This window comes from Pipistrellus kuhlii, unplaced genomic scaffold, assembly GCF_014108245.1.
Source record: "Pipistrellus kuhlii isolate mPipKuh1 unplaced genomic scaffold, mPipKuh1.p scaffold_m20_p_12, whole genome shotgun sequence".
Classification (NCBI taxonomy): Eukaryota; Metazoa; Chordata; class Mammalia; order Chiroptera; family Vespertilionidae; genus Pipistrellus; species Pipistrellus kuhlii.
The window spans coordinates 20,075,835-20,098,612 of NW_023425427.1; the positions used below are offsets into that span (position 1 = coordinate 20,075,835).

General features: G+C 38.9%; 1 protein-coding gene and 1 long non-coding RNA gene across 10 annotated transcripts in view; both read right to left on the minus strand.

Moving 5' to 3' along the window:
* The window catches only part of NAA35 (N-alpha-acetyltransferase 35, NatC auxiliary subunit), a 47,164-nt gene extending 25,127 nt beyond the window's left edge, over positions 1-22,037 (minus strand). For 2 of the 9 annotated variants that reach the window (XM_045580078.1, XM_045580075.1), the window contains exons 1-8: positions 21,786-22,037; positions 20,904-21,032; positions 16,502-16,535; positions 13,328-13,442; positions 12,219-12,293; positions 9,330-9,497; positions 907-973; positions 783-826 (exon numbers count right to left, since the gene is read on the minus strand). In XM_045580078.1, the coding sequence (XP_045436034.1) occupies positions 783-826; positions 907-973; positions 9,330-9,497; positions 12,219-12,293; positions 13,328-13,442; positions 16,502-16,535; positions 20,904-21,027 (627 nt within the window). In that variant the 5' untranslated portion in view covers positions 21,028-21,032; positions 21,786-22,037. Of the gene's footprint in view, positions 1-782; positions 827-906; positions 974-9,329; positions 9,498-12,218; positions 12,294-13,327; positions 13,443-13,745; positions 13,771-16,501; positions 16,536-20,903; positions 21,044-21,134; positions 21,157-21,777 lie in introns of those variants that run through there. The other 7 variants (XM_036433621.2, XM_036433622.2, XM_036433625.2 and 4 more) reach the window with 7 other exon arrangements.
* Positions 5,227-6,480, minus strand: LOC118716436. Its single transcript, XR_004987149.2, has 2 exons — positions 6,044-6,480; positions 5,227-6,009 (listed from the first exon to the last, which is right to left on the minus strand). It is a non-coding gene; the product is annotated as an uncharacterized LOC118716436 (long non-coding RNA).
* Positions 22,038-22,778: the final 741 nt, after the last annotated feature.

The following is a 22,778-nucleotide window of genomic DNA, read 5'->3' on the forward strand; positions in this document are numbered from 1 at the left end:
CTTGTTAATACATGAGTAATATATGGTTAACTGTTTTGACAAAATTCTAGGAAGATCTTGTAAAAGAGCTGGTTTCTAGCAGTGGAGCTCCTAGTGACTAGTAGCATGCCCTAGTGGAGCTCCTAGTGACTAGTAGCATGCCCTATTAAACTCATTTGAACTGTATTTTCTAAATGTGGGGCACTGTGTGCATTTTATTGTCTAATTCAATAAATAAATGTGAATATCAAATAAAACAACAATGTAAAATTGCTTTGATAACTATGCTGTGTTATACAAGTGGAAAAAAATAGTAGAAATATTAAGTTTTTCCCTTTTTTAATCTCTATGAGACTCAAGTCATCAAGGTCATTTGGCTGAAGGATGCCATTCATAGAAGGTTTGGGATACCATCATTTACTGAGTTTTTCCTCTGTGTTGTAGACACTCTCCTAACTATTAAGGGTACCAAGATGAATATAGTCCTCATGTTGGAGGAATTTCCAATTCTACACATATGCTACTCTTAAAATAGCATACAAAAATTCTAAAAAATTGGCCCAAAATTAAAAAATTGAGAGGGTTTATTTTTCAATACTTGAAAGTGACATTAACTTATCAGAAGTTCCTATAACAGCCTTTAAACTCATTACCAAAAGGCACAGCATATACAAAGGAAGTTGACAGCCTATCTACAACAGTTATTTATACTTAAAGTAAATCTGACATTTAGAAATTAAGGAAAAAATCCTAGATCAAAGAGAAAGAGAGAGAAAGAGAGAGAGAAAGAAATATATATATACCTTTACTCTTCTTTGCAAGTCATCCTCCACATCCTTTAGCATGCCTAGAAAGAAACACAATGGGGTTAAGAAAGAAACAAATCTAAAGAATACACTTGTGAATTATCTTTATAGATGGTGTTACCTGTAACTCGAAGATCCGTCACACTGTTAGCCATTTTAAATCCGTAAGTCATTGACTGAAAATCTTCCTATACAAAAAAATAATTAGGTCCTTGAGTAGTAGCAAAACCTTTCCTTATATTTATCTTACAAAATCACTATTTGCTAGTAAGAAAACAGTAATGGAATGTCAAGCCTGCTTATCTTAATATTGCTATCAAACTTCCAAGCTTTTCTTATTCTTGTAGCCTTAAAAATCCATATTCTAAGACTCTCCATGTCCTTAATTTCAACTGCTTATTCTTTTTTTTTTTTTTTTAATATATTTTATTGATTTTACACAGAGAGGAATTGAGAGGGACAGAGAGTTAGAAACGTCGATGACAGAGAAACATCGACCAGCTGCCTCTTGCACACCCCCCACTGGGGATGTGCCCGCAACCAAGGTACATGCCCTTGACCGGAATCGAACCCGGGACCCTTCAGTCCGCAGGCCGAGCTCTATCCACTGAGCCAAACCGGTCTGGCATCAACTGCTTATTCTTAAGCAATTTAAATATACTTGCATTTAATAGGTTCATTTGCAAAATAAAGCCAATAGCCCTAACTGGTTTGGCTCAGTGGATAGAGTGTGGGCCTGCGGATTCAAGGGTCCCAGGTTCAATTCAGTCAAGGCCATGAACCTTGGTTCCAGGCACATCCCCAGTAGGGGTGTGCAGGAGGCAGCTGATCGATGTTTCTCTCTCATTGATGTTTCTAACTCTCTATCCCCATCCCTTCTTCTCTGTAAAAAAAAAAAAAAAAAAAAAAAAAAATCAGTAAAATATATTTTAAAAAATAAGGCTAATGCTTATGATATTACAAGGCAATTCCTATTTACAAAGCATTTTCAAATTCACAGGTGAATAGTAAATATGTAGTAATTACTGTTTGATTATAAGATTGTAAGATTTAAATAAGATTCTTATTTCAAAAGCCTGTTTCACTGTTAGGATAACAAAGATTAAGCCTTACTCAAAGTGATAGTAAAACCACATTCCCCCTTTAGCCCCATTCCAAAGAAAAATTATTCACACATGGATTCCCATCCCAAGAATAATTTAAAATACTGAGACATTAAAAAATTAAGTGGCTTGCTGACGTGCATTGAAGACCCTCCCAATTGGCCCCGATTTGGGGGTGGTGGTGGTTGACAACCTCCCACAGCCCCTCCCCCTTGTCAGTCAGCCCCCCAATGGCCTTGATGCGGGGGGGGGGGGGGGGTGTCAGCCAGCCAACCTCCCAAAGCCCTTCCCTTCCCCTGGCGGGCCCCCTGCACCATAGGCCCCAATCGCCAGCCAGGCTGAGGGACCCTACCCATGAATGAATTCGTGCACCAAGCCTCTAGTTATAAATATAAGATGCCATGGGGTCAAGGGAACTGGTGTTTTGTCATTCATTCATTCATTCATTCATTCATTCTTTCTTTCTTTCTTTCATTCATCTATTCGTCCATCCATCCATCCTCACCAAAGGATATGTTCTTACTGATTTTATAGAGGAAGCAAAGAGAAAGAGAGAAACATCAATGTGAGAGAAAATGTTGATTGGTTGCCTCTCAAATGCACCCCGACCAGGGAATTGAACCTGCAACCTAGGTATGTACCTTGACCAGAAATTGAACCTGTAACTTTTTGATGAACAGGACAGCACTCCAATCAACTGAACCACCCGGCCAGGACTGATGTCCTGTTTTAAATTAAGTGATAGTAAAACATGTGTATATGCCAATAAGTAGTGAAGGAAACACTAACCAATGCGATACAAAGAAAGGATTAATAACTACAGTAGGCAAGAGGGAATAGAATTGAGAATGCTAGTGGAAGAACTGAGTTAGACTGTCACAGGAATACTTTCAATTTCAACAAGATAGAAGGCAGAGTATATGGGAATCAACACAGGTTAGCACTTGTAATAGTGAGAGATAGGGTACTTCTAATTCTACTGGATTCCAACTAATATTTCATTACAGTACAAAGCAAGCTGATAAAGAAGGGTTGGCATTAGAGGTGTGAGAGGAAATGATGTGGAAAAGTCACCTTGGAGACTGGAAAAGCAAGTTCATTATAGAAGTGTTATGGGGTAGGACTGTTGCTAGTGTTGAGGGCCCATGTGAGATTTGTAATCCTAAAATTAAAGTGAGAACTAGACACACAGATATGGATTTTCTCAAGCAGCCTTCTGCTGGTTTTACCAGATAAATAACACATTATGATGAAATGAGAGCACTGGTTCAGGGAAATGAGGACACGAGGAAAGTAAAAGAAAAATAAAGTAAAAGCAAACATAAATTGAAGGTTTCCATAGAACTGAAGGATAATGGGAGTAGGGAGATCAGAGTAAATAAGAGAGTAAGTGGAAGCAATCAAGATTTTTGGAGGTAAATAGATTAGTATGGGTGGACCATACCATTATTAGTCAAACTGGTATAATGTTCAGAGTAGAAGAGGATGCTATTAATAATCACACCAGAACAAAAGCTGTCAAGTAGGACTGTTCCATGCTAACCAATACCTACAGATACTAGCTATCACAGAAGAATGTGCTGAGGAAGGGTAGAGAAAAAACTAAAATCTGAGCAAGTCAGGAAAGTGGGATTCAAGTTTAAAGATAAGCAGGACTGCCTTAGCTGGTTTGGCTCAGCAGTTAGAGCATGTTGACCCAAGGACTAAAGGGTCCTGGGTTCGATACTAATCAAGAGCACATACCTACAGTTCCAGGCTCGATCCCTGGCCCTGCTTAGGGCACATGTGGGAGGCAACCAATCAATGCATTGATGTTTCTCTGTTTCTCTTTCTCTCTCTCTCTCTCTCTCTCTCTCTCTCTCTCTCTCTCTCTCTCTCTCTCTCTCTCTCTCTCTCTCTCTCTCTCCCCCACCCCTCTGCTCTCCGTCCTTCTCTCCACCCCTCCCTTCCACAGTTTCTAAAAATCAATGGGAAAAAGCATATCCTTGAAGGAGGATTAACAACAGCAAAAGATAAGAAGGACTTTGCCCTGAAAAGGTTAGTAAAGGAGAAAAGGCGTAAGGAGAACCAGAGGGAAATGTAATTATGTATGACGAAGGTTCAAGTATATGCAGTGGCTGGCTTTAAAGATGGAAATGCAGGAGGCTTCCAGAAGAGGCAAAAGGCAAGAAAACAGACCATTCGCTAGAGCTTCTGGAAAGGGACATAGCCCTCTAGTACCTTGATTTTGGCCCTGTGAAACTTTTGTGACACTTGTGCCCTCCAGAACTCTTCCTCTGCAACCATGCCTATCAAACCCAACATACGTATCAGATTGAGAAATTTGATAGCTGAAATTGAAGACAGAAGAAACACAAGAGAAAAATCCACTGCCTTCAAAAGATACCATTGAACAGGGGAAGCAAACAGGCAAATCATAATGAGACACAAACTGCAAATATGCACAAACCACCAATATGTACCACATATTCTACAAGCACTGCCTTCTTATTTTAGCTGTTTAACTTTGTAAGATGTGAAGAGGTTGGATCAGTTTAAATGACTCCTGTCCCTTTTCACATCAAAGAACTACTGTCAATGAAGGCTGCACCTGCCTCTCCCATCTGTCTGTCTGGCAGGCAGGGAAGGAAAAGAACTTCTTGCATGTTGGTGAAGGAAGAAGCTGGGTGAGATGACAGTGAAATCTAAAGTAAAAACCACGCTAATCCAAGGTGTTCTATTATACAGTCTGTAAAATGCAGTTTAATCAGAGTGCCTTTTTGTTGTTGTTATAATGATTTTAATTATTAGAATGAACAATTTAAAAAATATGGGTATAAAGTTTTAAAACTTGAAAAGAGAGCGAGAGAGAGCATTAAGAGTCAGAAGAGACATTCTGTGCACAAGCATGAAATGATGGATGAGAATAATATTAGGATCAGCTGAACAATAATATGCCAGGGGGAGAAAAACAAAAATGAGAAAGAAAATGTAGGCATACACAAGTTTGGCTCATCTATCATTAATATTTATATAATCATACTAATATCAGCAATAAATAATAATTTAACCAAACACTGAAATCCTATTTAAGGTAAGGGAGGGGATAATGTATGAATGCTAAACACCTGCTAAAGATGTACTGATATGCCATTGCTAAAAACAGTTAAGTCCTTAAATCCAGAAATTAGAATATAAGCCTATTACCCAGAAATATGGAAATAAATAGGAAAAAGCGAAAATAATATGACAGAATGGTTAAGAAAGAGCAGAGAACCACAATTTTTCACTATAAGATTTGTGGGCTATTTGACTATGTGCAAATATTATTACTTTTATTAAACCACATACACCAGGAGAAAATTTTATATAGCAAAACTGAACATGACCAAATTACCTACTTTTAAGAGGGTCAAGTAGAGAATGAACTAGAGGGAAAGACCAGGCCAGAAAGAAGAATTCTGCCTAAACCTAAAACTAACAAAGGCATGAACTAAAGCAGGAACAAAGAAAAACAGTGCCCAGATTCAAGGTATCTGCAAGATAAAAAAAGAACCTGGATATAGAAGGCTAAAAAATATATATATATCAAAGATAACATTCTAGATACCATTTTGCAAGATACAGAATGCAAGAGGAAAAGTGGTCTAATGGGGGAGGAGGAAGAGGAATTACAGTTCCCATTTTGAATGTGTGAGCAAGGTATTAAGAAACATTTTTAGGCAGCTTGAAAATGTATCCACTTCAGGAGTTAAAATAAAACAGACATAATCCAAGAACAAAATACACACAGGAACTTCAGAAATATTATTTCAAACAAAGAAATTATTATGTCATTCTTATTTATTCATTACCAAATATTTTAAAAAATATCTTTATTGTTTAAATTATTACAGATGCCCCCCTTTTTTTCTGTTCATTACCATATCTCTTAAGGACTTTTATTAAGTAATCTTTTTTTTTTATTCCTAATTATAAAACATAAATTTATCTGGAAAATTGGCCAAGTTTGGAGGAAACAATGACCATTCATATCATACACACACAGTATGTGAGTGCCTGTTTTCCCATCCTCATCAACATGGAGTATTATTTAAAAAAAACCTTGTAATCTTTGCCAATAATGGGTTAAAAAATGGTATCTCACCAATAATGGGTTAAAAAATGGTATCTCACACTTATAATTTGTATTTCTCTTAAGTAAGGTCTTATGTATAAAGGCCATTTTACTTTGTGAACTATCTTCTTTATTTTAAAAAACTTTTTAACACTTAAAACATTTCATCTATCTGCAATTTATTTTGATGTTGTTAACAGCCTTCCCACTAACCCCACCCAAATCTATTATGTTAAGTCCTAAACCCCAAAGTGATGATGGTATTATGATCTGGGGCCTTTGAGAGGTGATTAGGTCACAAGGGCAGGGGCCTCATGAACGGGATTACTGTCATTCATCATAAGAAGGACCCCTGAGAGCTCCCTCTTCTCTTCTACCATGTGGACAGTGTAAAATAAAGATGGCTTTATTTGAACCAGGAAGCATGCACTCACCAGACACTGATCTTGGATGATTTAGTGAGAAATAAATTTCTGTTGTTTAAAAGCCAACTAGTCTATGGTATTTTTTTTTTTAAATATACTTTATTGATTTTGTACAGAGAGGAAGGGAGAGAGATAGATGTTAGAAACATCGATGAGAGAGATTCATCAATCAGCTGCCTCTTGCACACCCCCTACTGGGGATATGCCTGCAACCAAGGTACATGCCCTTGACCAGAATCGAACCCAGGACCTTTCAGTCCTCAAGCCAAACCGGTTTCGGCTATGGTATTGTTACAGCAGCCCAAGATGACTAAGGCAGATGTAAAATGGTAAGTTAATTTTCAAGACTGATAATCAATTATTCCAATACAATTTTTTCAAATGAATCATTTCTCTGCCTCACTGACTTCCAATGTCCTTTGAGAATGTAACTATTTAAAATAATTTATATTTCTCTTCTCACTTATTAATTAACTTAAACTAATATTTTAAATAATTGTACCTGATGGATTAGATTTTCCATGACACCCATGTCAATTCAAATATGTAGCTAAATAAACAATGAGTACATAAAAAGTAGACAGTTATTTCATAGACAACACACAGCCATACATTTAAATGTGGACAATCATGTTAGGTATATATTTAATTATTAGAGGTCTGGTACACAAAATCTATGCATAGCAGGGGTGGTCCCTCAGCCTGGCCTGCACCCTCTCCAATCCGGGACACCCCTCTTGCAATTCGGGACTGCCGTCTCCTAACTGCACACCTGCCTGCCTACCTGCCTGATTGACCCTAACCACTTCTGCCAGCCTGACTGTTCCCTTGCCAGCCTGCTGGACCCCAGCTGCCCTGCCAGCCTGATGGCCCCCAACTGCCCTCCCCTGACAGCGTGATCGCCCCTACCGCCTCTGCCTCGGTCCCTAAGACTGTGGCATTGTCTGGAAGGAAGTTGGATATTTGGAAGATGGCCAGCTGACTTGGTCTAGTTAGCATATTACCCTTTTATTAGTATAGAATTCTTACATACATAACATTATTCAGAAAAGCTTTACAGACTATACACTGGACTACTGTAGGAGCCTAAGATATTTATTTTGGATCAACAGCATTAAAAAGAAAGTTACCAGCTTCAACAAAGGGAAAAATTAAATAATCATCTATATAATAAAAGCCTAAGTGACTGTTACAGCGGAACAGCCAGAACGACCAGTCGCTAGCATGAGCACTGACCATGAGGGGGCGTTGTCCTTTGGTGGTCAGTGCACCACACAAGGGGAGCGCCGCTCCGCCTGAATCCGTGCTCACTGCTGGCGAGTGCAGCAGCAGTGGGAGCCTCTCCTGCCTTCGTGGCAGTGCTAAGGAGAAGCAAGGTGAGCAGTGAGGTGCAGCGAGCAGGCAGGTGGTAAGGAGAGAGGGGTTCTGGACTGAGAGAGGGTGCAGGCCAGGCTGAGAGACATCCGCCCCCCCCGCACAAATTTCATGTACCGAGCCTCTAGTTTATTAATAATCTCAAATGCTATCACATTTCCCCTTAAAATTATCAGCATCTGAAATCTTATTTTCTTTTTCTTTTTTTTTTTAAAGATATATGTTATTGATTTTTTACAGAGAGGAAGAGGGATAGAGTCAGAAACATTGATGAGAGAGAAACATTGACCAACTGCCTCTTGCACACCCCCTACCGGGGATGTGCCCGCAACCAAGGTACAATACATGCCCTTGACTGGAATCGAACCTGGGACCTTTCAGTCCACAGGCAGACGCTCTATCCACTGAGCCAAACCGGTTTCGGTATGAAATCTTATTTTCTATAAGGATAAAAAAATAACCTCAGAACACTTCCCCAGGGCAAGTATAAACTTTAAGAAAATGTTTATACTCTAAAACAGCAATTTTCAACCAACATGCCACAATAATTTTTAAATCATGCAATATCTGACTATTTAGTCAGGGGCACTTACCTCTTTTCCCTTAGATTGTCAAATAAAAAAAAAGATAACAGCCAATACAACATTAGCTGTCTGGTGTGAATGACTCAAAATTATACCTTTTTTTTGGTCAGATGGGCAGAAAAATTCTACTTTTTGTGGTGTGCCTCAGAATTAGTTCATGTGTGCCACGAGATGAAAAAGATTGAAAATCACTGCCCTAAAATATTCCTCATATTCTTGTTTTCTTTAGTTCCCTCTCAACCAAAGACTGAAAGTAAAGCACTCTTATGTTATAGTTTGTAAGAGACTTGAGGGCAGAAGCTGACTCTTTTATTTTCTTTGTGAATCATCACAATAGCCAGAACAAAGTACTCTGCACATAATGGATACTCAACGAATGATACTGACAGAAAGAACATACACTAGAATGAAAGTACTTTCTTAGAACTGGATTATTTTAGCCAATATATATGTAAATAGCAACAGCACTAGTTTTAAAAATTGTTTTTATCTATACATGTTACAAAAATATGTATTATATAATCATTTAAATACATTACAGTGAATAAACTTTGCATTATTTAAATTGCAAATAATGGGTTAAAAATGGTATATCTTGAAGCTTATTCACTATTACAAATTTACATGATTATATGATACATATTTTTATAACATGTATAGATAAAAACAATTTTTAAAACTAGTGCTGTTGCTATTTACATATATATTGGCTAAAATAATCCAGACAAATGGCAGGGGAGAGGAGTGGTTAGAGAGCAACCAAAGGACTTGTATGCATGCATATAAGCATAATCAATGGACACAGACACTGAGGCGGCTGGGGTTTGCCCAGGGTGGGAATGGCTGGGGGGGGGGGGGGGGGTGTAGTCAAGCGGGGGGGGGGAAAAAGAGACCTATGTAAAACTTTAGACAATAAACTATTTTAAAAATGGCATCTCACACTTAAAATTACAAAATCTTACCTCTTCAAAAACAGCAGCTTTATTTACTTTTTCCCTTGCAATGTCACAGATTTTCAAGATTCCGAGAGCAAAAGCTTTCATGGCAGGATCTTCTATAAAGTCTGGATTATGAACGTAAAGACATGTAAAGACTGTCTGTGCCATGGAGTGGCCTTCTAACCATGTTATCTATAAAGAAGTAAAAGAATATATATGTTTAAAGTGACAAAGAGCCAACAGTCAAAGACCAAAGTACCACAGACCGAAGTAAATATAATATTAATAACAGGATTTAAAAGGTGATTAAAGGGAAGGTCAGGAAAAACAAAAAAGTTAGAATTCAAGAGTCATATGCCATAAATATGGTTAGCTAAAATATATAAATATGGGAAGCATCCTATTGAAATATATAGTGAAAGGGTAATATGAAAATAGACCAAATGGCAGAACTGAACAACCAATCAAAGCATAATATGCTAATGATATGCTAAGGCTGCTCAACCACTCTGATATGCACTGACCACCAGGGGGCAGACACTCAACTGGTTGACTGGTCAGTCGCTATGATGTACACTAAACACCAGGGGCCAGATGCTCCAACTGGAAGGTTAGCTTGCTGCTGGGGTCTGGCCAATTGGGACTGAGCGAGATGGTCGGGACATGCTCTGGAGCCCTCCTGCAGTCCTTCCCCAGCCTGACTGTGCACCAGTAGGGTCCTTCAGCCTGGCCTGTGCCCTCTTGCAATCTCAGGGGATGTTGGAGAGCCGGTTTCAGCCCAATCCTGCAGGCCACTCCTCTTGGAGGGCACCAGACGTAGGGCTCAGGACTGATTTGGTGTGGGCCTGCAGTAGGCACAGTGGGGCCAGGATGAGCGGGAGCAGAAGTAAGAGCTGCAGGCAGTGTTGAAATGAGGGTTTCAGCCTGATCCCTGAAGGCCACCCAGAGGGACCCCACCCATGCACAAATTCGTGCACCAGATCTCTAGTTCTTATATATAATTCAGTTTGCAATATACTTGGAGACTAATTAAATTAAGTGCCTCCAAATATAGTAATCAATTCCCCATTCAGTCAGTAAAAATCCATAAACTATGGAATTTACAATTTTAGAACTAGGTCCCAACCCACTCATCCAACTCTTCTTATCTCACCTAGCATTACCCCAAGAAACATACAATGATTTTATTGCCCATCTCTAATTCAATACCCCCAACGAGATGCATCTTTCTAAAACACAAAAATAATCATTCAACACTATTTTATTGAGTAGTTAAAATGGGCCAGGGACCAGGTGCTCAAACCTGGGAATATCTATAGCAGCCAAAACTGAGTAACTATTATGCCCCAAGGGTTATGCTAGGTATTTTTATATACTCTACCTCATATTTCCTAATACTCTGAGGAGAGTGATATTTTTCTCCTTTTACATATAAAGAAACAAAGACTCAAAGAGTATAAATAACTTTATCCAAGTTTTATATAGTTACTAGTGGCCTGGTGCATGAAATTCATGAATGGCGTCCCTCATCCCAGCTAATATGGGATCCGTCAGGGATTGGGCCTAAACTGGCAGTTGGACAACCCTCTCACAATCCAGGACTACTGGCTCGTGTCACCTGCCTGCCTGATTTACCTTAACTGTTCTGCCTACAGGCCTGCTCGCCCCCAATAGCTCCCCGCCGGCCTTTTTGCCCCCAATTGCCCCCCCTTGCCAGCCTGCTTGCTCCCAACTGACCACCTGTGCTGACCTGCTCGCCCCCAATTGCCTCTGCCTCAGCCCCACCACCATGGCTTTGTCCAGAAGGACATCTGGAAGGTCTCCTGGTCTAATTAGCATATTATCCTTTATTAGTATAGATATTTTACATTAAGCCCAAGAATTCTGCAATAGAGCAAGACATATAGTGCTGCATTGCAAAATGAGAAATGCACATGAAAATTACTAGAATTAAGGTATGTATTTTATATTACCAGTATGCAGAAGATTTTCCAGACTAAAAACCACCTGCCTAGTAAAAGCCAAACTCTCCCAAGAATCTCATACAAATAATGGCTGCTCAACTTTGGCAAAAATCCTTCCTCTTGCCTCCATTTGTCCTATTCCACTGGGACTATAAACTGCTAAAGAGTAAGAAAGACATATATGAAGGAAACAGCTTTGGGGGAAGAAAGGTCAGGATCAAGACTCTGGTTATGCCCCTTCCTAGCAATGTAATCCTAGGCAAATAAGATTATACCATATATTGAATAGAGCTGATATAAGACTTAAATGAAAAAATATAGAAGTACTACACACTGGCAATCAATACTTACTAAATGACCAATGGATAAAATTTACATATTTCTAAGACAATAATTTAAAAATTTAAAAAGGGTGGTTAGAAAGTAGGCAAAAAAAGGAAAAAAAGAAAGCAGTACAAATGAGAATTTTGCCACAATTAACCAATATTGTTTAGGGAAGACAACTTATCCAGCATATAGAAAGCACTACAAAATTTTCTTCATTTTTTAAAACATGGCCAGTTTAGTACAATTCACTCTAGATTAGGAAAAACATCTCTCCAAAGCCAATCTAAAAGTGTTTGTTTCAATTCTATGCTTCTTTATGGAAGCTTCCAATTGCAGATTTGTTTCCCTGGGTACCTTGAGAACAAAAAGGGTACTTAGGGTAATAGCTACACAATTATCTTCACTAGAAAGAAAATATCCCCTTTTCTAGAAACTGAGAACTTAAATTATCAGAGTAGTAAATAAAATGCTATTTCCTATAGTATAACGTGGCCTGTTAATCTGCTGTACTCCTTACTAGGTTAAGCATTACATATATTTCATACTCAACATCAGTATACTTTTAAAGATTCAGGTAAGTCATAATTTTAAAATTAACCAATAGTGTTATTTTGATTCTTACCAAACAGCAAAAACACGTATCCATTATTCCTATCAATTCAGGCAAGGTGAGGTCTTTAATTTTAATGGTGCCTTCCTAAAAAAGGAGGGGAAATATGACACATAAACAGAAGTTTTCAAAATTATGTTCAGTGGCATTTTGCAAATGCTATATCAAATCCATGCATCTTGGCTTTCAAAAATTAAGTATTTAAAAATAGCAATTCTAAGAACACTGTATCTCACCATCTGATAAAATTAGGATGCCAAATTAACTCTGTATTCTTAAAAATAATGTATCTGAAATAGGTCTTCAGTAAGAAAAATCCAAGCTTCTTTCATTTGAAACAGAATAAAGGCCTTTATAAAGAACTGAATGAAAAACCAAACTAACAAGTATTTTAAAAGCAGTTCAAGTATTAACATGAATAATTTTAATGAATGAAAATTTATGAATGAAATATTTAAAAAAATACTTCCCTTAAGTTGGTTAACTATATACTACTTATAAATTTTGTTTACAATATCCATTTGCATTTTTTAAATAAAATATGCAAAATTAAACTCTGTGGTAACTATGAATGAATTTCTAAATCAATTCTTAAATGAGTAAATTTCAAATTCACTGTCACAAGCATTTTAGCTAACAAATACTAGATAAGTAATGGGTTCGATTCCTGATCGGAGGAAGTACGGGAGGCAACTGATCGATATTTCTCCCATTGATGTTTCCCTCTCTCTTCATTCTTTCCCTCTAAAAATAAAAATAAAAAAACACACCCATATCCTCAAGGATTAAAAATATATATAATAAAAAATAATAAGTATATTAATGGATAAAATTTAATCCTTAAACCAATTACCCTGGTATTTGAATATATACTCGAATGCTTTAAAAAATCAATTTTTATAATGCACACACAAAATTATAGCAAACTTTTAATGAAGATCTTAAATAATTTTCAGATTTCAATAGAAAGAGATAATTAAAGGTTATAAATAACTCTTATTTATATATCTGATACTCTTAGAAAATTATACTTTAAGTAGTATACTAAGTTTCATTTCCATTACTAATAAAAATGTTTTAAAATATGAATAATAAAACACAAAAACCACAATGATGACTACCTGGATAGCTTGTTCAAAATTGAGAACTTTTCGATTAACTTGGTTTCCAATCATGCCAGCATCCATCTTGGGATCCATCATTTCAATGGCAGACATGGCTTCAAAAAGACCAAATCTACAAATAAAAAAATTGACCCCACAAATTGTTTCTGAACTAGTAAACTTATCCAGATCTCCACAATGGTAAAAAATTATAATAGTATTTAAAATAACTTCATTATTTTATGTATTTAATATTTAAATCTTTCCAACTTGCTAACACTTCTACTTCACTTAAATAGCCTTCCTTTAACACAAAAATTCTTCCATGTATTTGTCAATGAAATTATTTTACATGCACTGTGGAGGAAAAAACAAAGATGACTTTTGCACTTCTTTCAATAGGTATTAGAAATTTTTGAAAAAGACATCAACTGATCTATAATAGATTCCAGTTTGCCTTCTTTTTTTTTTTTTTTCCAACTTTATTATTGTTGGGTTTTTCTTTCAGCACTATGAACTTGAAAAAAAGTGAAACTAAGTTTTATAAATTAGTAGTCACATTTAATATTTGGACCACGTTTTAGTCTTGTGTGCTCAAAACACTAGAGCAGCAATGACCAACAGAAATATAATGTGAGCCACATAGATAATTATAACTTTCCTAGTAGCCACACAAAAAAAGTAAAAAGATAAAATTGACTCTAATAATATTTTATTTAACTCAATATGTCTAAAAGTTTTATTTTAATTGATCCTTAGTATTGAAAATTATTAGTGAGATATTTTGCATTATTTTTTTCCATATTAAGCTTTTTATTCTAATGCATATATTATGCCACATTTCAATTTGGGCCAGTTGATAGCCATGTGTGGTTACTGGACACCACAGCTCTGGAACTTTGCTTCTAGCAACATCAACACTTCACCTAAGGTCTCTACGATCACCAATTTTCCTTCATGTTGCTTCTTTAAGTTTTAAGAAAGTAGCATCTTAGAGAATTAGAACCTGTGTTGACATTTAAAAATAAACCAGTAAACAAAAAAACAAACAAACAGAACCAGGAGCCTCAGATTAAGTCTAATTTTTCAGGATATCTATCTAAGTGGAATTTTGTTCAAATATAAGTGATAAATAAAACCTCTTGCAGTCATGTCATTTAGATATAATAATTATAGCAATATTTCATAAAGGCTTGACCCTAAACTAGAATCAGTTCTTGTCACCAGGGCCTTAAAATCATTTTTTTGAAAGATAAACATGCATATATGAAATAAATAACCAAGCAGGACAAATATTTAGCTAAGCAAAGTAGATAAGGGAAAGTAAGGGTGAAGGGAAAGGAGTGTACAAAGGTATAGAGGCTGGAATGGGCTGGGGTAAAGGGAGCACACAGTCCCTCAGGAGTTCCTTGCTCTGCCAGCTTTCTTAGTGTTGGAGACCTCCTATGAGAAAGAGGGGAAGCACGATGTAAACTTGCTTTACTCCAGTAAAGGGAGGATCTATTTCAAATCTCTCTGGTGCCCTTCTATTCCACTGAACTGTGCTTCAGCACAATATCTATATGATGCAGTTTGGGGATTTAAAAAATTGTTTTCTGTACTTATAAATTAATGAGACTGGTTTATTTCTGAAACTGATTTAGCTTAATCCCAGTCTGGAGACCCTTACCAATTTTGCATGCTCAACTGAGAGTCCTGAGAACGCTTAGTGTTTATGTTCTCTAGTAGTTATAGCCTCTAGAAAGCCTGTGCTAGTTTTGGTTTATGAATGCACAGTGAACAAATATATGGGCCTCTATAATCCAGGTAATGTGCCAAAGTACTTTTTGTAGAACATTAGTATTATAGCTATTCCATGAAATAAAGTTTAAATGATCAATAGCATTTAGGAAACTCAATACCAGAGGGGCTGGGTATATTAGCATATTAGCTATTTTATTCATTCAACAAATACTGAGTCCCTTTTATGTGCTAGGCACTGTGTTAGGAACTTGGGACATGAGTGAGCAAAACAAATTTGTCTGTCTCATGGAGTTTACATTCTAGTGGAACAAACAAACAATAAGCAATAAAGATAAATTACACAGTATGTTAGAAAACTGAACATGCTAGGGAGAAAAAGGATAGCTAAAGAAGATATAAACTGAAAGGATACACTAGAATAGATGGGCAGGGTAGGCTATTGTTCCCTGGACTGAGCCTAAAGCCTTGGGGAAATAAAAGGAGGCTAGGTTCCTCTGCCTGTGCTCTCTCAAATCTTGTTCTATAGCCTTTCTGCATTAGCTTGCAATTTTGCTTCATTATATTTTTCCTATAATTGTCTGCAACATCAAAATGATGACATCAGTGGTTCTCAAAGTGTGATCCCAAGATCAGCAGTATCAATCTCACCTGAGAACATATTAAAAATGCATCTTCCTGGGTCCCACACTAGACCTACTCAGTAAGGAACTCTGGGGGTGGGGCCCATCAATCTGCTTTTTAAAAAGCCCTTAAAGTTTGAGAAGAACTAAATTTGAGGTTCTACTCCTCCTCCTCAAATGTTCAATATTACTTACTAATTTAAAATTTCATATTTCTAACCTTACAAATTGAGCTTGGATGTAGCAGTATGGAAACGGGTTATCTATGGGCGTATAAATATAATTAAGCATTTCCCTTTATTTTTCCTTTCCAGGGACTGAAAAATCTATGCATTTAGTGTAACCTAGCCTCACATATGACATACAATCAATACCTTTAAGACATTCCACATAAGTCACACTTTTACTGATACAAACATTTGTTTGTTTATCCTCACCCGATAATATTTTTTGCCATTGATTTTTTTAGAGTGTGGGAGGGAGGGAAGGAAGAGAGAGAGAGAAATAACCATGTGAGACAGACATATTGATTGGTTGCCTCCTGCATGCACTCCAACCAGGACTGGGGATCGAACCTGCAACCCAGGTATGTGCCCTTGACCAGAATCAAACCTAAGGCCCTTTGGTCCATGGATTGACTCTCTAAATACTGACACAAACATTTCATATCACAAATTAGGGTCCGCTGCCCCAATATAGCTCACTAAGGTTAAAGTTATATTTGTAATTAGTTTTATTTTTATAGCTATGAATATAAAATTACTCAGACTTCAAGGAACACTACTGCACATGAGAAAAAACATAAATACTTAGGGCACAATATACTTACAGCTTATCATGAAGCAGTTCTCCCAACTTTAATTCTAAAAAAAAAAACAAAGAGAAAAATCCTTTGAATAATATTATATTTATACTAGAGGCATCGCACACACCTCCCACCCATCACGCTTGCAGCCGGCCTTGCTGCAATTGGAGCCTTGCCACGCCACCCGCCTGTGCCCCAACCACCCGCTGGCCGCCAGCCATGCCATACTGCGAGCCGGGGGAGGGTACAGGAGGTGCTCCATGCACCTTATGGTGACCAGTTGTTTGGCCGTTTTGGTCATGACACTTCTTGGCCTTTTATTATTATAATTTAACTTTAAATGTTAAGAAAAAAATAAAACAAAATACTAGTACCTGAAAAATGTCATCATACTGTCACTAAACAGGAGAAACCATTGTAAGAGTTAAAGAAAAGGATATAATGATGTCTGTTTTATTTATTTCTTTATTTTTTGTTAATCCTCACTTGAGAATATTTTTCCATTGACTTTTAGAGAAAGAGTAGAAAGGAGAGACAGAGAGAAACATCAATGGAGAGAGAGAGAGAGAGAGAGGGAGGGAGGGAGGGAGGGAGGGAGGGAGGGAGAGATATCAATTGGTTGTCTCCCACATGCACCCCAAACAGGGCCAGGAATGAAGACTGTAACTGAGGTATGTGCCCTTGAATGGCATCAAACAGGGAACCCGACAGTTCGCAGGCAGACGCTCTATCCACTGAGCCAAACTGTGTAGGGTTAATGATGTCTGTCTTTTTAAAAAAATATATTTTATTGATTTTTTACAGAGTGGAAGAGAGAGGGATAGAGAGCCCAAAACATCGATGAGAGAGAAATATCAACCAGCTGCCTCCTCTATTCCCCCTACTGGGGATGTGTCCGCAATCAGGCTAAATGCCCTTGACTGGAATAGAACCCTGGATCCTTCAGTCCTCAGGCTGATGCTCTATCCACTGAGCCAAACCCGTTAGGGCATGGTATCTGTTTTAAATTTAGTTTTCAGAAAGCTGCTAGAACAGACAGTCCAGGCAATGAATCTAATTATTTCAAAAGGGAAAAACAAATAATTAATACCACAGGCTCATGATCTGCCAAAAGCCTTTAGTTCTAAATCTACATTTAAATGACAATTCTATTGTATATCAACTTTTAGCTTCAAGAAGAACACCATTTGTGCCACTTGAGAAAATGCAAGAGCTAATTATGAAGTTAATAGGATGGTTGTTGGCAACAAAATAATATGCTACCCTCTCTCAATCCACACTGAAGCAGAGATTAAACCATATCTCCTACTCAAGGTCCTTCCATGAAGAAGCAGAATTATTCACTTTTCCTCAAACATAAAAACTATTATCTGACTCTAATGGTTCATCTGTCTAGAATAATTTTCTTATGTTCACTTAGAGAAACCCAACCATTTCTTTAAGCCCCAACTTAAGCCATATGTACTTCATAAAACCTTTCCCATTTAGGTTCATAATAACTGCCTTCTAATATAGATCACTTAAAATCAGTGCAAGATGATAGGTATGATCCACTAATAGTCTAAGATCTCAGCACAAAACTGTACTATACCTCACACTTCTTTCTCTCTTCCTTAGATAGTCATACTAGCACAAGGGCAATCACTCCACTCCCAGTCTAATGTTCTTTTTACTCTCTCTCTCAGGCATATTTTAATTGGACACATATTTTAAGAGTCCAAGGGTAGGCACATGATTTATCATCCTGTTTATACTCAACTGGCTCCCTTTCCATCTGCAGCTGCTCCAAGTCTTCTCTCCTCTCCTTAAGAGCACTGTTCTAAAAACTCCCTGCTTCACCACCAAAGACCTAACCTTCTTGTTCACTAATATAGAAGCCATCAACATGTGAATCCCTCCACCATTCCTCTCCATTCACTTAGAAATACAGGAGTCTGAGCAGCAGGCAGGCTGGCCAACTGCCCATGTCCCCTCCCCCTAGGCAGGCTGGCCAGACCCCACACATGCATGAATTCATGCACCAGGCCGCTAATATATATATGCTGAATGGCCAGATTATGCGTTCAGAGATCATAATAATCTGTCCACTCAGTGTATACCTGTATCTTCACATCCTAACCTCAGTTCCTTCTGTCTCATTATGTCCCTATTTCCCCCCATCCCCAAGTTAATTTCTCTACCATGTTTTTGAGCCAATCCTCTCTTTATAGTTCAAGCTCTCTTTGTTCCTTTCTCTTATCTTCAATCTCCCACCTCAGTAAGGCTTTTCCCCCTCAAACAAACATGCTCATTTACCCAATCATTTATGCCCAAACATTTATCAAATTTACTGTATGTCAGGAAATGTTCTGTGCTAGGGTTACTGACAAGATCTCTGCACTCACAGAGTTACAATCCAGTGGGGGAGACTGATATAAACAATAACTGAAAATGATGATTTATGACAGTAGATAAATGCTATGAAGATAATAAAACAGGGTGATTTAACTGAGATGGAGTTGGATAGAAGGGGGTGAATCTGCTTAGATTTGTTGTTTTGACAATTCCTCACTGGAGAGGTAACATTTTAAGTGATCAAGAAGGAACCAGCTATATGAAGACCTAGGGGTAAAGTAATTTAAGATATGAAAACAAAATATTCAAAGGAGAGACCACCTTGGAGTGTTTAATGAGATAGGAAGGACTTAAAAGTTAACACAGCCCTAGTCAGTTTGGCTCGGTGGATAGAGCGTTGGCCAGCAGACTGAAGGGTCCCAGGTTTGATTCTGGGCACATTCCCAGACTGCGGGCTTGATCCTCAGTAGGGGGCGTGTAGGAGGCAGCCGATCAATGATTCTCTCTCATCATTGATGTTTCTATCTTTCTCTCCCTCTTCCTTCTTCTCTTAAATCAATATAAATATATTAAAAAACAAAACAAGAAACCCATAAATTAACCCAGTGGGTACGAAAAGAAATCTTGCCCTGACTGATGTGGTTCAGTAGGTTGGAGTGTGGTCCTGTACCTCGAAATATGGGGGGGTTTGAGTCCCAAGTAAGGGCATATATCCAGGTTGTGGGTTTGATCCCTAGTTGGGGCATGTTCGGGAGGCAACCAGTTGATGTTTTTCTGTACGCTGATATTCTCTCTCTCTCTCTCTCTCTCTCTCTCTCTCTCTCTCTCTCTCTCTCTCTCTCTCTCTCTCTCTCTTTCTCTGTCTGTCTCAAATCAATAAAAAATGCTAAGCGAAATAAGTCAGTTGGTGAAATAAGTATTACATGATCTCACTCATTTGTGGAATATAAGGAACAACATAAACTGTTGAACAAAAACGGAGCCAGGTGAAAAAATATTTTAGAATATATAAGTAATCCTGTTATTTGCAGATTTAAAAAAATATATATATTTTATTGATTTTTTACAGAGAGGAAGAGAGAGGGATAGTTAGAAACATCGATGAGAGAGAATCATCAATCAGCTGCCTCTTGCACAACCCCTACTGGGGATATGCCCACAACCAAGGTACATGCCCTTGACCGGAATCGAACCTGCAACCTTTCAGTCCGCAGACTGACACTCTATCCACTGAGCCAAACCAGTTTCGGCTATTTGCAGATTTTTAATATTTCCTACAACTTTTGTGATATCATACTATGCTAGTACAGTTTTGGTAATGTTATTATATTTAAAATTATTTTTTTCTCAAAACATTAATGTTTACGACATGTAATATTATATTTAAGATTGTTTTTTTTGGGGGGGAATAATTGGTGTTTATTGCATGTAACATTATTATATTTAAGATAGTTTTTCTTGAAATATTAAAAAATAAATTAAAAAAAAACAACCCTAGGCCCTAAGGGGGAAAAATAAAAATAAGATCAATTAAAAAAAACATATCTCCAGGTGAGGATTAAAATATATATTTTTATGGTGGGAGGCACCAGATCATAAAGGCCATGGGAAGAAGTTGAAATTTATTCTATATGTAACAGAAAGCCACTGGAGGATCTTAAGCAGGGCATGGCATAATCTGACCACTTTCAAACCTCAAATAGACAACAATACTACTGTCTTTAGATAAACATATTCCATTTACACAGTTCAAAATTATATACTCTAACCTTTACTTAAAAAGTGAAGAAAATTTTAATAGAAGAAAGCACCTTAATATCTTTATTTAACACACACACACACATACATACATACATACATACATATATATATATATGTATATAGGCATTTAATGAAAGTTAAACCTATATATATATGGCATTAAATGAAAGTTAAACCTAGAGGATAGAGAATGAATAGTGTGATCAACAAACTTATATAAAGCACACTTATCCACTGATTTGATTTACTGAGACAACGCAAAAATCACAATCAAGATTTTAGTTTACCTTTGCCCAGATTCTGAACTTCTAATCCAAATATCCAAACTCACCTCCGCAAGCTTGTACAAAATCTTGAGTTATGTCCACCCAGTTTGCACTGCTTTTATCCATCTTTTCTGGTATGCTGAGCTCCCATCCTGAATCATCGTCTTCCACGGACGCTTTCATCACCATTATGCCTGCAAAATGAATACTGGTGTAAAAGAGGAGGATGGACATAGCTCTCAGGGCCAGCCTATTTGCAAGCCATGTGCGTTTAAGTATGGGATGGAAACCTTAACCCAAGTGTTTAAGTCCAGCTCTTCTGAGTTTGAGGCCCGTACTGGGGGGGGGGGGGGGGGGGGGTAAATGTCTTCATACAATTAAGTCTCACCATAATTAATACGACTGCGGCTCGTTTATTTAGCCAACCCCCTACCAGAGCTCATAGAGTTTGCCTTCTATTTCAGGAGAGAGGAAAAAAAAAAAAAAAGTCACACCTCTGCACTGGCCCGAGCAGAACAAACTCCAGAGCTCCCAACATGCAACTCGGGCCGCCACTGACCCAGGAGTTCTTCGGGGTCCCCGCTCCCAGCTATCCCGGTCAGGGTGATCGCCCACCTGCCGGGGTGGGTGGGGGGGACCACGGGCCGCCACCCCAGCCGGCAGCACCCCGGCACGGCACAGCCCGGCCGAGAGGCGTGGTGCGCGGGGGCGCCCTGTGGGGTCCCCCTCCACCCTCTAACCCCCCCGGCCAGGCCCAGAGCAGGGGTGCACCTGAGCGGGGACGCGCACCCACACCCCACCCGGCTCAGCACGCCCAGGCCCCACAGGGCGCGAAAGCAAGGATAGGGCGGAATGCGGGCACACTTCGGATTGGGGCTTCGTCCCGGTAACACCCGTCAAGGCCGGTCCTCGACGGGCAGCGGGTATCCGGGTACCCGGGCTCCTACCTGAGGCGCGGCGGTACGACCGGGGCCGCAGGGTGACCTGGCGTCCCCAGGATCTGCCACAAGAGCGGGGTCTGAGCGCTCACACACGGGAGACAGGAAGTCTCAATGGCTCCGCACGGGCGGTCCCTGCCAACCACTCCAGTGGCTACCGCGCCGCCACGCACCGAGCAGACCGCGGAAATAACGACGCCTCCCCTGCCGCCGCCCCCTCCCCTCAACTCCGCACGCCTAGCTGCGTGCGCGCCTGCGTACGCCCGGAGCGCGCGACCCCGCCCCCCTCACTGGCTCCCGGGGACTTCGCGCTCCCCGGCCACGCCCCTTCCTCGCCACTGCCACCGTCTGGCCTATCGCTGCCGTCTTCTCTTCTCGCGTAAATATAGCCAATCGCGAGACCGGAAAAATACCTTTCTTCACCAGCTATGGCCCAGTCCCAGGGTAGTGGGCGGGTCCCAGTAGTGGGCGGGGCCTGGGGACAGCCCGCCCCGCGCGGCTCCCTGGGAAATTCTTGGAAAGATGACGTGAAGGCTCCAGGAAGTCATGGAGAAGTCAGGAGACCCCATCAGGTGCGGTCTCGAACGAAGGGCCGGCTCCTGGAGTTGTACCGAGCTAAAGGCTGCCCAGGTTTATGTTTTCTGAAGAGCGCCTGCGAGTTTCTTGGGGGAAAAAAATAGAAACAAAACATCTGTAGGGTCAAGCTAGCCATTTGCTTTCAAACTCATACAAAAAAAATTTAATAAAAGAATCAGTTTTGAAATGGAGTTATGTGAGTAGCCTGGTAGGGGTAAGGAACGCATCTTTGCCACGACATACCCATTAAACTTTAAAAGAAGATACCAAATGTGAACTAGGACATGGAGCAGCTGGACCTTTCTTGTTGCTGATGGGAATGCAAAATGGTTGCAACTACTTTGGTAAAGTTTGTCTTCACTATAAAATCATGCACTTCAGTGTTCCAGCAATTCTGCTGCTAGGTATTTACTTAGGAATAAAAAT